The sequence below is a fragment of the Staurois parvus genome, unplaced genomic scaffold (genome assembly GCF_062004578.1).
Source record: "Staurois parvus isolate SC_StPar_1 unplaced genomic scaffold, SC_StPar_1.0 ptg000165l, whole genome shotgun sequence".
Taxonomy (NCBI): domain Eukaryota; kingdom Metazoa; phylum Chordata; class Amphibia; order Anura; family Ranidae; genus Staurois; species Staurois parvus.
Window position 1 is genome coordinate 15,723,283 of NW_028317961.1, and position 16,241 is coordinate 15,739,523.

At 41.4% G+C, this 16,241-nt stretch overlaps 2 protein-coding genes across 7 annotated transcripts in view; both read left to right on the forward strand.

Annotated features, from left to right (window-relative positions):
• The window catches only part of LOC149462920 (endogenous murine leukemia virus Env polyprotein from Emv-2 locus-like), a 126,974-nt gene that overhangs the window by 70,417 nt on the left and 40,316 nt on the right, over nt 1-16,241 (forward strand). The window lies entirely within an intron of this gene.
• The window catches only part of LOC149462921 (uncharacterized), a 383,187-nt gene that overhangs the window by 49,382 nt on the left and 317,564 nt on the right, over nt 1-16,241 (forward strand). For 5 of the 6 annotated variants that reach the window (XM_089676268.1, XM_089676272.1, XM_089676270.1 and 2 more), the window contains exon 2: nt 15,074-15,121. The exons of the other annotated variant lie outside the window; for it this stretch is intronic. In XM_089676268.1, the coding sequence (XP_089532394.1) occupies nt 15,112-15,121 (10 nt within the window). In that variant the 5' untranslated portion in view covers nt 15,074-15,111. The remainder of the gene's footprint in view (nt 1-15,073; nt 15,122-16,241) is intronic. 6 annotated transcript variants of the gene reach the window in all.

Genomic DNA, 16,241 nt, shown 5'->3' on the forward strand with positions numbered 1-16,241 from the left:
CCTGGTACCTTTTTCATAGGCTTTTTTGAGTTTGGGCAAGGACACAGGGGCCCCATGATCCCCTATTGCCGGGGGCCCCATGAGTTGTCAGTCCGCCCCTGCTAAAGGTGAAATCTGGGCATGTATTAAATAGTATTATTAGATTCAGTTACAGCTTCATTAAAAGGTAATACAGTACCTGAAGCTCTCTTAGTATTAGCCTCCTGTAATCCCATGTTTATGCAGAATTTAGGCTGGGGGAGAGATAAGCAGCATTCTTGGGCAATACGACTCTGCATACCCATATGGAAAAATATATTTGAAATATATATTAAAAATATTCTTCCCAAATAGATTGACATATATTTGAAATACTACAATTTTGGCCATATTCAATTTATTTCAAAATATATTTCAATAAATAAATATATATATATATTATATATATATATATATATATATATATATATATATATATATATATATATATATATATATATATATTATATATATATATATACACACACACACACACACACACACACACACACACACACACACACACACACACACTCAGGGGCGGACTGACCATTTGGAAACTCGGGCAGTGCCCGAGGGCCCAGGGTCAGTAGGGGGCCCCATGAGATGCCCCTGGTACCTTTTTCATAGGCTTTTTTGAGTTTGGGCAAGGACACAAGGGCCCCATGATCCCCTATTGCCCGGGGGCCCCATGAGTTGTCAGTCTGCCCCTGTACACACTGTATGTTAAAATGCGTTTTTATTACAAAATATATTAAAAATATTTTTAAAAATACATTTTCAAATATAATGTATGTCTTTAAAAATACAAATATACATTTTTGGAATGCATTTACAAATATATGTAAAAATATATGTTAAAATGACTTTTTTATATGTGAAAAAAAATCTAAAGAATATATTTTAAAAAATATATTTTTAAAAATATTTTTGATATATTTTGTAATATATAAAAAAACACATTTCAACATACAGTATATACATATATATTTATTGAAATATATTTAGATATTTAGAAATATATTGAATATGGCCAAAAGTGTAGTATTTCAAATATATGTCAATATATTTGGGAAGAATATTTTTAGAATATATTTCAAATATATTTTTCTTCCATGTGGGTAATGGCAGGGGGGATTAGATTTAAAGTGGTTCTAAAAGCATTTTATACATGAAGGTAAAAAAACCTTCTCTGTGCAGCTTCCCCCCCAGCCCCCCTAATACTCACCTAAGCCCTCTCTCAATCCAGCGATGTGCACTGGAGTCTCGGCCATCCCAGGACTCCCTCTTCTCATTGTCTGTGACAGAAGTGGGAGCCATTGGCTCCCACTGCTTTCAATCACAGCCAGTGAGCGAATGAGAAGAGAGAGGGGGTGGGGCCGAATTGCAGCTCCGTGTCGGAATGGACACACACAGAGCAGCGGGTGCCCCCATAGCAAGCTGCTTGCTGTGGGGGCACCTGATGGGGGGGAGGGGCCAGGAGCACTGGCGGGGGACCTGAGAAGAGGAGGATTCAAGCTGCTCTGTGCAAAACCACTGCACTGAGCAGGAGAGTTGTCATGTTTGTTAATTTTTCTATAAACGAATAAGCCTTTAGAATCACTCTAAGATCTGAATACTGGGACACATCCCTTTACTTGATTATAGGGCGGGGAAGATCCTAGACCAGGCTGCATTGCTGTAAAATGCAGAACATAGCTGTGTATTGTCAGAGAGGGTTGCCTGGTTAGCTGTGCCATCTGACAGGACTGCCTTGTTTGCAACAGTGAATGCACAGTACTACAAATCTTTTGGCAGGTATAGCAAATTACATACATGTAGTACACACGAAAATACAGCTGTGCGACTGGAATTTAGTTTTAACTTTTGTACTGTTTGTTTATTTGAGCAGAAAGAAGGTGATAACATTCTGTTCTATTCAGTGCATGTACCGTATATTCAACTTCCAAAACTTCAAATCGTAACTTTATTCAGTGAGAGTTAGCCTTAGGCTGCCTCTGTGAGGATATTATTATGGTCACTGGCAATTCATTTGTTCAGCAACAGAACCAACATGCAGCCAATCTTACCCCACATTTTTTGTTAATTTAAGGTTTGCTTAACATACAAAGAAAAGAAAGGGTACACATGCTGAACATGTGGTATTAATCCTATAGCAGGCATCACTCAATGGTGGCCCACGGTCCAGATCCAGACTGAGTGACAGTCCCATCCGGAGCGCCATGGTCCTGCCATTTAGGAGCCTGGTCTTGTGCTTTATATTGCCTTGCCGCGTTGCTGTTTAAAGGGAAAGAGGGAATAAATGGGGGGGGGGGGTGAATGGGGGGGTGAGGACAGTGCTCTGCAGGAGGGTGAGGACAATGTTCTGAAGGGGTAGGGTGATGAGGACAGTGTTCTAAAGGGGGAGGTGGATGGGAGGAGTGAGGACAGTGCTCTATAGAAGAGAGGGGTCCAGGAGAGTGTTCTGAAGGGGGTAGGGGAGTGAGGACGGTGCTCTAAAGGGGGAGGTGGATGGGGGGAGTGAGGACAGTGCTCTGAAGGGGGAAGGGGTCCAGGACAGTGCTCTGAAGGGGGTAGGGGAGCGAAGAGGACAGTGCTCTGAAGGGATGAGGGGGGTATGCACAGTGCTGTGAAGGGATTGGGTCAAGGAGGGGCAGGGGACACTGATGTGAAGGGGGAACTGTGATGTAAGGGGGAAAGCTGTGACATAAGGGGAGAGAACTGTGACATAAAGGGGGAAACTGTGATGTGAGGGGGGACCGAAGACACTAATGTAAGAAAAGGACTATGATATAAATGTGGGGAGCTGAGATGTGAAGGTTCTGAGTCATTGCACAAACATACGATTTGGACTTCTGATGAAAGAAAAATTAATGAGCGGACCTCTGAATTTTATTATTGTATCCCTGGCTTATAGGGTAGGTACCCTTGACAAAGGTCTACATAGGCATACAGATCACACAAAATCTAAGTAACTGTCTGTAATATACAATACTATAGAAACAAACAAAAAAACCAGCATAGGCAATGACCTCAAGACAAGACATGGGGACCAGCTGCAGTATTTAATATCTGAGCCGGGATTTAATATCTGTCTCTGGGAAGCTCGCCATTTCAGTTATCATAATTAAGCAGTAATATGAGGCAAACACAAGAGTAAGATATCCGAGACAAGGTCCACCCGTCACCTCCGTATCCTTCAGGAGCTATTCTAGTCAAAAAAAAGAGAAAAATGGTGAAAGGGGTCAAGGGACTGTTGTATTTCAAGGTTCACATTATAGAGAGTCATGAATGTCTTCCCAATGCCCATAGCACATGGGGTACCCAGGCAGGGGGCCGTCCTCCGCTACCTCTGGTTCAGGAAGCCTCTCAATCTGATTCAGGGCTCAGCTGGCTAAATCAGCAGTATAATCTGTCGAAAAGGTATAGTCAAACCAATAAAACCAGGTTTTGTAGTGTTCTTCTTTATGATTGAAGGTTGCCAGTATTTCGAGCCTGGGTGGTCTTGTTTGGGTCTTTTAGATTTTACCTGCCCCCTCCTGTACAGTAGGTCCTTTTGTATACATGTCTAGGGCTATATTCAGGGCTAAAAGATACAAAATCATCTGTATCACATTTTGCTTGCTTGTATTTTCAAATTTACATTTGCATCCAGCAGCACATTTTTCACATTTGCAATGTTAACCTTAACTGCTTTTCCTAAATAAGCCTGTTTACAGAGCTCAATAATTCAATTTTAAATTTGCATACATGCTGCTGAATGAGTCAGAGGAGTGACTTATCCCCCTAACTCCTACACCCTCTGCTCTTTTTATACCAAACATACAGAGATTCAATAAGCAAGAGACAGTCTGAAAGAAAACAGTTCTCTCTTTAGAAACCCTATCATGCTCTGTCACACAAGAGTCACATGGGTGTCACTTGTATTAAATGTTTATTTGTAAAAAAAAGATTTTAAAAAGATAATAAAAATACAAATGTATATAACATAAAAAATAAAATAAAAAGTGATCCTAAAGCATTAAAGTTTTCCCTTGCGAATATCAGACTTGTGTGTTTTCATGAATCCTTTTGTACTTACACATACCATGGTGGAAAAATACAAGATTAAGAGACTCTCAAAAGAGGACTCCCAAAACCAGCAAGTGCATATAGCATCTGTTGATTTGCACATGATACTGTGTGAGTGCAAGGCGGCAGGAATTTACAGATCTTTCTGTAAAACCTTTCCAGTGAAATTCCTTGTATGCCTATTGTGTTCTGATCTGTAACTTTGCTCTTCTATCACAGCTAAGAGCCAATAATGTTATCTTTCATCAGCTTTACAACTTTTCTGCACAAGTTAGAGATTAGATAAACATGACATAAAGATAACCAGAATAAAATGCTGTATCCAATTTAAGTACAGTATAATGTCTTTAGGTAGTAAGACTGTAAGCAGATAATAACTTTCTTTTGCCATCTAGTGGTCATGTTTTTCTCTGGTACTGACTATTATGCAGAAGTCAGTGAGTTCATCTGTTTCTGCTCTGAATTTTTTTTTAAGTTATGTTATAATAATAAAAAACAGTTACTGCAGTTTGTGTGCAACTGTCTTGCAGTAAGTTATTTGAATTAATATTTTTAGGTCAAATAGAATGATAAAAATATGTTTAAATAGTCAGTGGCTGCACTGTTATAGCTCCTATATATAGTAAACATATAAAAATGCAGTGGGGGTTGGCCAGTAGTGTATTTAGGTTCCGTGCTGCCCTAGGCAACACAAAAATGCCCACCCCCACGGAGAGACCCTGACACTGGCCAGCACCCCCCTTCCACAATAAGAGAGCCTGACATTGACCAACAACACCCCAGTCCCCCCCCGCCCCCTCCTGAGAGAGCCTTCCACTACCACCGCCCCCCATACACTGGCAACCCGCCCGTCAAGAGATAAGACACTCACCTTCACAGCTCCGACCATCTCCAGGAACAACAGTCAGGCTCTGCATACACCAACAAGCAGCCCACAGCCTATCTCAGATCCCACCTAGTTCCCATGCTGCGTGTGTCCCTTGTTCTTTTCCTTCTTTCGGGGGATGGTTCTGCCCGCCTGAAAAATGCTGCTGCCCCCCTGAAAAACGCTGCACTAGGCAAATGCCTTGTTTGCCTTGTGGTAAATACACCCCTGGGGTTGGCGAGGTGTAGATCATCACCCAATCATGCTGTCAATACCTGGCCCTGATCACCTATTCTGCCCAGCCTGCCAAGTCTCTGAATACCATATCCCTGCAATGTGACCATCACAATGTATTGACCCGCTAGTGCTCCTTGTTGGCTGGTTGCTCTTAGCTGTGGGATCTCATAGGCTGGAGGCTCTTGGCCTGGAGTTTTTATGATGCAGAGCACAGCCAGAGATCTGCTGTAAAGTTCCTAATAGGAGAAAGTTTTTATTACTTGCAGTCTATTTGACACGCCCTACCCTGCATGCCTGGTGAAGACACTTGTCTCCGGCATGTGCCTAATGCTGAGACAAGTGCTATCAGTTCTAGACCATTAGGTATTCATCTCTTTAAAAGTAGGGAGGTCGAAGAGCTGTGAGCAGTGGTGGGGGATGCTGTTGACCATGCTATTGCAACAGCCAGACTACAAAACATGGACAATGTACAATGTGCTATTGTACCCTGGGGAATAGCAAGAACAATAAAAGCTTAATGAGACTTCTTATTTAAAGTGCAGTTTGCCCTATCAAACCTTTCCCCACTTTCCTGCAACTCACGGTTGCAGGAAGGAAAATTATGGCTTGCTTTAGAGCAGGGGTCTCCAAACTTTGTAAACAAAGGGTCAGTTTACTATCCTTCAATATTTAGGGGGGGCGGACTGTGGCCAGCAGGAGTAGAAAAAGTCCTGGTGTCAGTGGCAGTAAAAAGTGGCCCATGACTGGTGGCAGTGGGAGGAATAGTGTCACACTATTGGTATCAGCGGGAGGAATAGTGTCACACTACTGGTATCAGTGGGAGGAATAGTGCCCCACCATTGGTATCGGCGGGAGGAATAGTGCCCCATCATTGGTATCAGCGGTAGGAATAGTGCCTCATCATTGGTGTCAGTGGGAGGAATAGTGCCCCATCATTGGTATCAGTGGGAGGAATAGTGCCCTATCATTGGTATCAGTGGGAGGAATAGTGCCCTATCATTGGTATCAGCAGTAGGAATAGTGCCCCATCATTGGTGTCAGTGGGAGGAATAGTGCCCCATCATTGGTATCAGTGGGAGGAATAGTGCCCCATCATTGGTATCAGCAGTAGGAATAGTGCCCTATCATTGGTGTTAGTGGGAGGAATGGTGCCCCATCATTGGTGTCAGTGGGAAGAATAGTGCCCTATTGTTGGTGTCAGTGGCAAAAACTACAGTTGCAAGAAAAGTATGTGAACCCCTTGGGATTACGTGGAGTTTTGCATGAATTGGGCATAAAATGTGCTCTGAACGTCATCTAAGTCACAACAATAGAAGAACACAGTCTGCTGAACATAATACTACACAAACATTAGATGTTGCCATGGTTTAATTGCACATAACATGTAAACATTTACAGTGCAGGGAGGAAAAAGTATGTGAGGCCCTAGCTTAATGACTTCTCCAAGAGCTAATTGGAGCCAGGAGTGAGCCAACCTTGACTCCAATCAGTGTGATGATATTGGATGTGTTGCTGACAGCTGTCCTGCTCTTAAAAAACACACACCTGTTTTGGGTTTACTGGTTTCAAGAAGCACTGTCTGATGTGAATCATGCCTCGCAGAAAAGAGCTCTCAGAAGACCTACGATCAAGAATTGTTGACTTGCATGAAGCTGGAAAGGGTTACAAAAGTATCTCCAAAAGCCTTGATGTTCATGTGTCCACGGTAAGACAGACTGTCTACAAATGGAGAAAGTTTAGCACTGTTGCTACTCTCCCTAGGCGTAGTCGTCCTGTAAAATGACATTCAGAGCACATTTTATGCCCAATTCATGCAAAACTCCACGTAATCCCAAGGGGTTCACATACTTTTTCTTGCAACTGTATGCCCCACAGTTGCTAATGCCCCAAGGGCCAGTTAAAATGAAGCAAAGTGCCACATCTGGCCCTCAGGCCACAGTTTGTAGACCACTGCCTTAGAGTATCAGCCAATAGACAATTGAATGGCAAAATAAATAGTGCTCACCTTTTGGAGTGGCCGAGAAAGCACACTACTGTGTATCATTGCTTGCATGCTTTCATATGCATTATAATTAATATTATCATCATAATTATTGCCTAGGTTGAACTTCAGTTGGTAGGTACTCTTCAGCCATAGTGGAAACAGAACCCCATCTAAGTGCAGGAAAAAGCTGAGTTCTGGGACCCACTCACATGGAGGGACTCATTAACCTAGCTTGCAGGTATGCACCTCATTCGTTAGATCAGCCTTTTTCAACCAAGGTGCCTAGGCACCTTGGGGTGCCTTCTGGGTTCTTCAGGGGAGCCTTCGCAAAATTCCTAAAAATTGCCCCAAAGTGCCCAAAAAATTGTCAACAAGCCAGCAAGTGGATCAAGCCTGTCTTTTTGTTACACAAACCACAGGGTTTTATTGTGCAGCATTACAAACTTGGGCACTGCGAGGGCCATCCGGTGGCATCCTTAACAACTGATGATGTAATTAGTTGATAAGGACAACAGGTGCCTGCATGCTTGTTCTCTCCTCTCCTGCCCCTCTCCATCAGTATTGGGGTCACTTTAGCTGAGTGAGGGAAAAGAGGAACGTTGGAATACTAGGCAGTACCTGTATGCAAAGGTGTATTAGTGTTGTAAGAAATAAATCACCTGTAATGTTGGGTGTCTTCAATGTGTGGATGTTGTTGTGTTATGTAAAAGTATTCTTTTAAATCTTTACATTTCAGAATAAGGGGCCTGAGATTGCAAGTCATTTTCAAAGATGCCTTGACTGAAAAAAGTTTGAGAAACACTGCGTTAGATAAACAACAAGGTGTGAAGTCAAAGCCATCCAATCAACTAGAATCTCACTGATAAAAAAAAAGTCCAACTTAATAAAGAAAGCATTTCAGAACAAACATCACTCCCTCTTCAATAGTCACAAAGTCAAAAGAGAAAACATATTTTACTATGTATACATGTATTCATAGTGAACTATGTTTGCAAATCTGCTTTTAAATTACTTTTAGATTGTCAACCTGCCAGGAGTTAAAGGAAAATTCTCATCTCACCCTCAATTCCTAGCTGTGTAAGATATTTTATTTATTATTTCAGGTAGTTATATAGCGCAGTCAAATTATGCAGTGCTTTACATATGTATGATACATTCACATCATTATGTTATATATCTTATTATTTATATTTTATATTTTCTATAGATTAAATTGATAGGTGTTTGTAAAAATATATGTATGCTTAAAGTACATCATTGATAATATATTACTTTTTATAGACAAAGATATATATATATACACAGTATTACAGTATATAATAATATAACCATGTGTAGCCCTCTTTTGGGGGGTTTATGGGAAATGGCCCTACCCAAACACATTGCAGTGCTAAACCTATAGGTAATTTGGAGATCCAGAGAACCAAAACCTTTGCTAAGTAAAAGACTAAAGCTGGCCATACATTATACAATTTTCTTGTTACATTTCTGTTAGATTTACCTTTAACTATATAGTGCAAGGGTCTGCCTGGTTGCATACAAATTGAAAGTGTTTCAATTTGATCTCATATTATATGGTTTTAATAAATCCAAAGGAAAACTGTAAAGAAAATTGTATAATGTATGGTCAGCCTTAGTTTGATAGAAATTTGTCAGTGCTTTCACCTAGGAAGGTGCCTCTGAGAGCATAGGAAATTCCTTCTGGGGAAATTAACCAGTAAGCTAAGCAAAGTAATTGGAAGCAGAGGAACACATCAGTATAAAAAATGCAAACTTTATATAATAAAAAATTAGTAATAGTACATATGTCCAATATACAAACATACTGTATAACATAGACCCAGCAGGAGCCCAGGTGGAAATGCGTACATATACATGGGTATATACAATTATAAATATATACATTTAGAAAGCTGAAGCAAAGTCCAGTTGCAGGGGCTCCAGGAAAGGATCTCTGGTGCAACATCCTTTCTGTTTCTGAATGGCTGATTAGTAGATCGGAGATTCTCCAACTGGCACTTGACCAGCCTGGGATGCGGTCTCGACTGACAAAGTCTGTGTGTCTGCCTATCTACTCTGCTCCACGATCCCATGCAGCGTTTCATTTCATAATGATAATAATTTGGATTTATATGAATCTCCGAATGGGCATAGTAACGAACGTCAACAAATCCGAAAAAAAAAGTTATAAGGGAATCAACAAATGCATTTGTTTCATTTGGATGACGTCACATGATGCAATAGCCTATGGGGAAATGAATTCAATTTTCAAATTCATTCTATAATTTGGGTTTTAGTAAATTTGAGATTTAAATTGAATTTGTAATTGTCACAGTAAGTCAGTTCAGTTCCACAGTCTAATGCAATTCTTAGGTATGAAAAATTTGGGGCCGTGGAATTTTACATTATATTAGTCCATAGTACAGACCTAGCTCTCTGGGATAATAATAACAGGACAGAGAGACTTCTGTTATCAGACTTGAGATACACACAGAAGCTACAACAGTTAAACTCTAAGAACACAGGAGTAATTGTGTAATAGTCTCTGCTTCTGGTCTGGATGAAATACAGCAGCAGAAGCTCCTGCATAGAAGATAATGTCCAATTCTGTATCTACTTCCTGAAAACTAATATTTTAACCTCTTCTTGACTGCGCTCTAGCCGAATGATGGCTACAGCTTGGCCCTCCAGTTCTGGCAAGGAGTCATATGGCATCCTCCCAGAACACCCCCCCCCCCACGACGTGCAACCGGCACTGTCTGTGATTGCTGTGTCCTTTTGACACAGCTGACCATATGACTCGGTAAAGAGCCAATCACAGCGGCCTTTTACCACGTGATCAGATGTGTCCAATCACAGCCAATCACCATGTAAATACACTTGCTGGTTATCGGCAGTACTTTCCTCACACTGTCACAGCATGAGGAAAGTACTGCCGAAACCAGCAACTGTGAAAGCAGAAATCTACACTGATAATCAAGGCACTGATCATCAGTGTCCTGGTTATCAGTGCAGTCCCAAAAGTGCCCATCAGTGCCCAAGAGTGCTGCCCATCAGTGCCCAGCCGTGCTGTCAATATGTGCCAATTAGTGCCATCATTCAGTGCCTCCAGTCAGTGCCCTTTAGTGCCGCCTATCAGTGCCCACCATTGCCACCTATCAATGCACATCAGTGCTGCATATCAGTGCAGTCTCATCAGTGCCCACCAGTGCAGCCTTATCAGTGCAGCCTATCAGTGCCCAGCAGTGCTGCCTATAAGTACTGCCTTATCAGTGCTCATCAGTGCTGCCTTTCAGTGCCCATAAATGCTGCCTATCAGTGCAACCTCATCAACGCACATAAGTGAAGGAGAAAAATTACCTGTTTGCAAAATTGTATAATAGAAAAAAAAATTTAAAAAATACTTTTTTTTTTTCAAAATATTTGGTCCTTTTTCATTTATAGTGCAAAAAATAAAATACCCAGTGATGATAAAATACCACCAAAAGAAAGCTCTATTTGTGTGAAAAAAATTTCACATGGGTGCAGTGTTGCATGACCGCGCAATTGCCATTCAAAGTGCAACAATACTGAAAGCTGAAAATTGGCCTGGACAGGAAGAGGGTAAAAGTGCCCAGTAGACAAGTGGTTAAACATATCACAGTCATCCAATCTGGGGTTTCTGACCCAGTTAGCAGGGACAGGAAGTACCTGTCTGTACTCAATTAACTCTATGATAATTACCAAGCAACAGCTATTTGCAAACATTTACAGACACTAGAGGGAAGCAATTTCTTAAACATGCATAGTGCATACATGTTACATACAGTAACTGTACCTACCTAGCTTAACAGGAAGATGGGAATACTGTGTCTGTCTCCTTACAGGCCTGTATTTAGATGGGCATTCCATTATACTCTGTGGGGGCGAGTGCAGTATTGCAGAAATATCAGTTTCTGGCATGGAAAAGAATTGCCCAGGGATGAACAAGATGGTAAGGAAGACAATACATTTGGTCTGACGTCTGAAATTTGTAATACCACATTGTAGAGGAGGGCTGGTGGGAAACAGATGGAGCCTTGTACTTTAAAAGTCATGCCACCCACCCTCATACATGATGGTAAAATAACACTCTACTAGTTGTAGCAGAGTGTCTCAGAGGGAGCCAGGAAAAGTCCTGTTTGAGGTTTACACATCTCCCAAACTCCTCTCATACACATTTAGGGATCTCTGATCCTCGGGCCAGTTCTGGCTTTATCCTTCTTCCCCAGAGCAATTTAGACTCACCTGGACCCTGCAGCCAGTGCTCTCTTGTTATTTGTAGCTAGTTTCCTTGCAGCTTCAGTATTTTCTAAGATGCTGATCAGGAAAAATCACTTAACCACTTGCCCTCCAGAGGATTTACCCCCCTTCCTGACCAGGTCATTTTTTGCGATACAGCGCTGCGTGACTTTAACTGACAATTGCGCTGTTATGCAATGCTGCACCCAAATGAAATATACGTCCTTTTTTTCCACAAATAGAGCTTTCTTTTGGTGGTATTTGATCGCATGTGCGGTTTTTATTTTTTGTGCTATAAACAAAAAAAGACTGACAATTTTGAAAAAAATTAATATTTTTTGACTTTTGCTATTAAACATGTCCAGTAAAAAAATTTATTAAAAAATTACTTCTAATAGATGGTGCCACTGGACATATACAGTATAGGGTGCTAGCCCTAAAAGAAAGGAAAAAAGGGGGGGAAGCAGCTGTCCAAAAGCAATATACTAAACAAAAAAGGTTTAAACAGTGCTCCCCAACACCCTATTAATATGCTTATACCAAGATGTTATAGATGATATACAGACCATAAATATACTCAAGTGCAAAAATATTAAAGTGCAAACCAAAGTGCTGTATGCAAAACAACCCTTATCAGAGTGTTAAACCAATACAAACATATTCTGATAAATATGACAAATCATAGAACACCCCCCATCAGAACCTAGATGTGCCAATTTGTGCAAAAATGTATATAAAAATAGTGTGCAAAAATATATCTGCAAAAACAATATATATTTATCTTAATAGTCCATAACAAATCGTGATACAAGAAAAAAAAGTCCTTCAATTCATTTATTTATGTATTTTGGTTTCTTGTGTTTTCTAAAGAATCACCACCACAACGTGCTTATCCACCACCAAACGAATTGAATAAACTCATCAGAGCTCCAGGCTGGCCAGCTACTGTGCATTGGCTCTGGGAGCAAGGATCTACAGAGATGTAAATGACTCTTATAACCTTTTAGCTGGATAGTCCTCATTCATATACATGGAACTGTATGGAAGAAAAGAAAGTGGGAACTCCATGGCATAAACCCATTTAAAACGCTTTATTCTATTTTAAAAGACCCACATTACACTCCTGGAGGAAGTTGGATGATGAAACGCGTAGGACGGGGCTTTCGAAGGTGACTTCACCACGTGTTATGGGTGACACTGAGAAATGTGAGTGTGATGTGGATCTTTTAAAGTCTCTGATTTTAGGCCTGTCTGTGCTGTCATCAAATGGTACTGCCACTGGCCTATTTTTACTCAGCCATACTTGATAGCTGTAGCTCTATTTTTTGTATAAGAAAGATGGCTACAGCTACTCTGTTTCCACAATCATGCTTGTTTTATGTTGTTTCTGCTACAGATCTGTGATTCTAGTGGCCAATTTTTATCCATCCACATGTATAAACTTTCCAAACAAAGCATTGGGGTGCTGCAAAAAAAACAACTCTGCTGGTGAAATGAGTGATTTTCTAACCTCTTTACCAACATACAACAGTATAGAAGAACATAAACCTATGTGGAAATAAAAGTTCCAGAATGCACGCCACGTCATGCATGTGCGGTTGCACAAAGCTAATAACTCTATTCCTCTATGTTTTTGTATTTGCTAGAAACATTTACAAAGAAAAAAAATGTGGTTTAAAGGATAAGTTCACTTTTTGTAACATTCAGGGTGTAACATGTTACCGATTGGACCGCCCCCGCACCCCCCCATCCCTGTTGTGACAGCTAGCGGGGGATCTTCTCCTCCCCGCTAGCTGTCACAATTGTTTTTTAAATGCAGGCTCACCCACCTGGCTGCATCACTCATTCATAGTATTCTGTGAATGGTAAAACTACAAGTTCCAACAGCCTGTGTGGCTGTCAGCTTGTAGTTTTCAATGAACTACCACAGCGCTCCACAGGCCATGGTAGTTCATTGAGCCTTCCTGTCAGTAAGTATCTGCTTGCCCGTACATGATGAACGAGCAAGAAAATATACTGTCACAAGTTAGCCTGCAGTTCTTGTTTGTTTATTCTTACCTCCTTGCTGCAGTGCTGTTCCTGATCCTTTTCACATGTGTTTTTGTCTGTGCTCACCTATGGGCGTTGTCTGCTGTTCTCTGGGTTTTATTTCCTTCCCTTCCATCACTTCCTGGCCTGCATCCTTGTTTGCCTGCCTATATAAAACATGCTCAGTCTAGGCCACTTTGCCTGAGCAACTTCCTAGTTGTCTGAGCTCCTGTGTGTTGCTATTGCCTGTATCCTGCAAAGAGTACTCATGTACTGACCCCGGCTTCGTTCTCTGACTGTGCTTGTTTTTCGCCCGTCCTGACCTCTGCTAGTCTATCAGATTTCCGTTTGTCTCCTCCCATTGTACTCCTGCTAGCGGTCTCCTCATCCTAAGCTGGGCGTACCCGGGGGCCGCAACCTGGTCCCAGCTTGCTGTAAGTCCATCCCCACCATCAGGGGCTCTGGTGAGGAAACAGGCTGGGGCTTAGACTCCGCACCCTGGGGAACCCCAAGTTGATTATCTACAAGGGCTCACTACCACAGGTGCTGACATATACTGACAGGTCAGGGGGAGACCTGCATGACATGGTGCAATGCTTTAGAGGCTCCAGAAACAAAGTATAATAAATGCACAGTTTGCTTTCTTTTTTTTTTTTGTTTAGGGCTTGGTATTTATTTTGGAGGGTCCCCGTGCTGTCAGAAGTCAGCAGGGAAAATTAAATGTCCTCAAATGATTTTCTTTGAAAAATGTCACTTTTTTGGCAAAACATCCTGCAGCAAAAATGACAAAAAAAGTGGGTTCCCCCAAAAAATTTATGTAAGGACTCTTATCCTTGATAAGGGTCTGTTGTGGATTTTAAAGAGGACCCCCATGCAAGAAAATTAAAAAAAGTGGTCTTTATCAGATCTATTGGGTCATGTATGGATTTCAAAGGAGACCCCCACTCAAAATGCATATCAAACCCTTCATCAAGCACGAAGCCTTGCAGACTAGGAAAGAAAAGGGGGATACCAGGCTGCATGCCCTTAACATGGGGAGGATACCATGCTAGGAGAGATCCTGATGGTAAAGGACCTTGTCTCCATGTTGATGAGGACAAGGACCTCTTCCCCTCAACCCTGGCCCAGTGGTTGTCGGGGTTTACAGGGGGGCCCGTCAGAATCTGGAAGCCCCACTTTGAAATGAGGGGACCCCCAGATATCCAGTCCACCAACATGAATGAGTAAGAAGTACATAGTACCCCTACTCATTCACAAGAAAAATGAAAACAGTAAATAAAGACACACACATTTTGAGAAGTCTGACAAAGTAGATCCATTTTCAACCACATTGTCCATCAATGCAGATCCAGTCAATCCCAATGAATGACACCCACTGAAAAAAAAAACATTGGCCTAATATAATCTGTGTCTTGCCAAATGATATATTTCCCAGAGATACTGTATTTCCTGCTGACAGCTGAAATGTAAACAAATAGACAGGGAATGGTTGCATTGACCAAGTAAGGACATGGTTTGCCATATTTGCTCAATATTATTGACCAAATATAGCCATGTCCATATTTTGTAAGTGATGTCAGCTATTTATCCCTGGCCCATTTGTTTTTCAGCTTGGAATCTGCCATTTGGTGAGGTTCAGTGATCAACCATGCCATCAGGTCAGTGTGCGTTTTTGCTATGTTGTTCATCGTGATTGATTTGCATTGCTGGGCAGAGGTGAGTCCTGGTCGTTAGGACACTGGTGGCTGCCAGTTTTCTAACAATGAGGTGCCCTGAGGAAAGGATATATTTAGTAGTGGTAGTAATAACTCTACTAAAAATGATTTTCCCATGCAGCCGGGTGTTGGGGGCTTGGCAAAAAGCTGAACATCCCATTTAGTTTTTCTGTTTAGCGAACTCTGATCAGGCAAAATTCATACTAAACATGAGTTCAGTACAAATTCAAAGCTTATCTCTTGTTGTGGGAGTGAAAAGATGGAATGCATGCCCTAACTGTTAATGTAGACATGATGGTGCATGTCAGGAATAGGGATGAGCCAAATGTACCTGGGTGCAGTTCAAAGCGAGTACAGTAAACTTTGTTTTACTAAAGTTCAGGTGCTAAACCCTACTGAAGGTATTAGGAGCCAAATGTTAAAAAACAGGTCTTTGCCATTTGTTAGCCGGCAAGGAAATGTCAAACAAACGGCAAGGGGGCATGGTCACTGCTCTAAGGAGTGTGTAATAAAGCAAAAAAGTTTTAAAAAGATGGGAAGCAGCTATTTTAATAATGCTTAAAATGAAATATTAAGTATGGAGTTGCTCTTGGCTCAGGAATTGGGTACTTCGGAACGCTGTCGTCAGACTTGGCTCTCCTGGCATATGTATAGGGAGTCCTCCGCATTCCGCGTTCTCCTGGATACTTGAGCGGGAATTGTCCCTTTTCTCTCTTCTTGGTTCATGTTGTCTTACTGGTGCTTTTCCTCAGGCAGATCTATTCTTCTTTATTTTTTTTTCCTTTTCTTTCTTCCTTCTTTCCCTTTCTGTTTCCCCTCTCTCTTTTCTTTGCTGCCCTTCTCCCTTCCCCCCCCCACCTTTTTTTTTTTATCCCCCTTCAATTTTTGTTTTTCTGGGCGATTGTTTTCTGGAAGGGGAGGGGTGTGGATTGCTGTGAGGGGTTCCATTGCTCCTTTCCTTTTTTTTTTCTCTCAAGCTGATTTCAATTGTTCTGTATGATTCACTGTCCCTTAGTGTTTGTGCTGTTTTATTATGGTTTTTCTAGTCTTTCTTATCTGTATA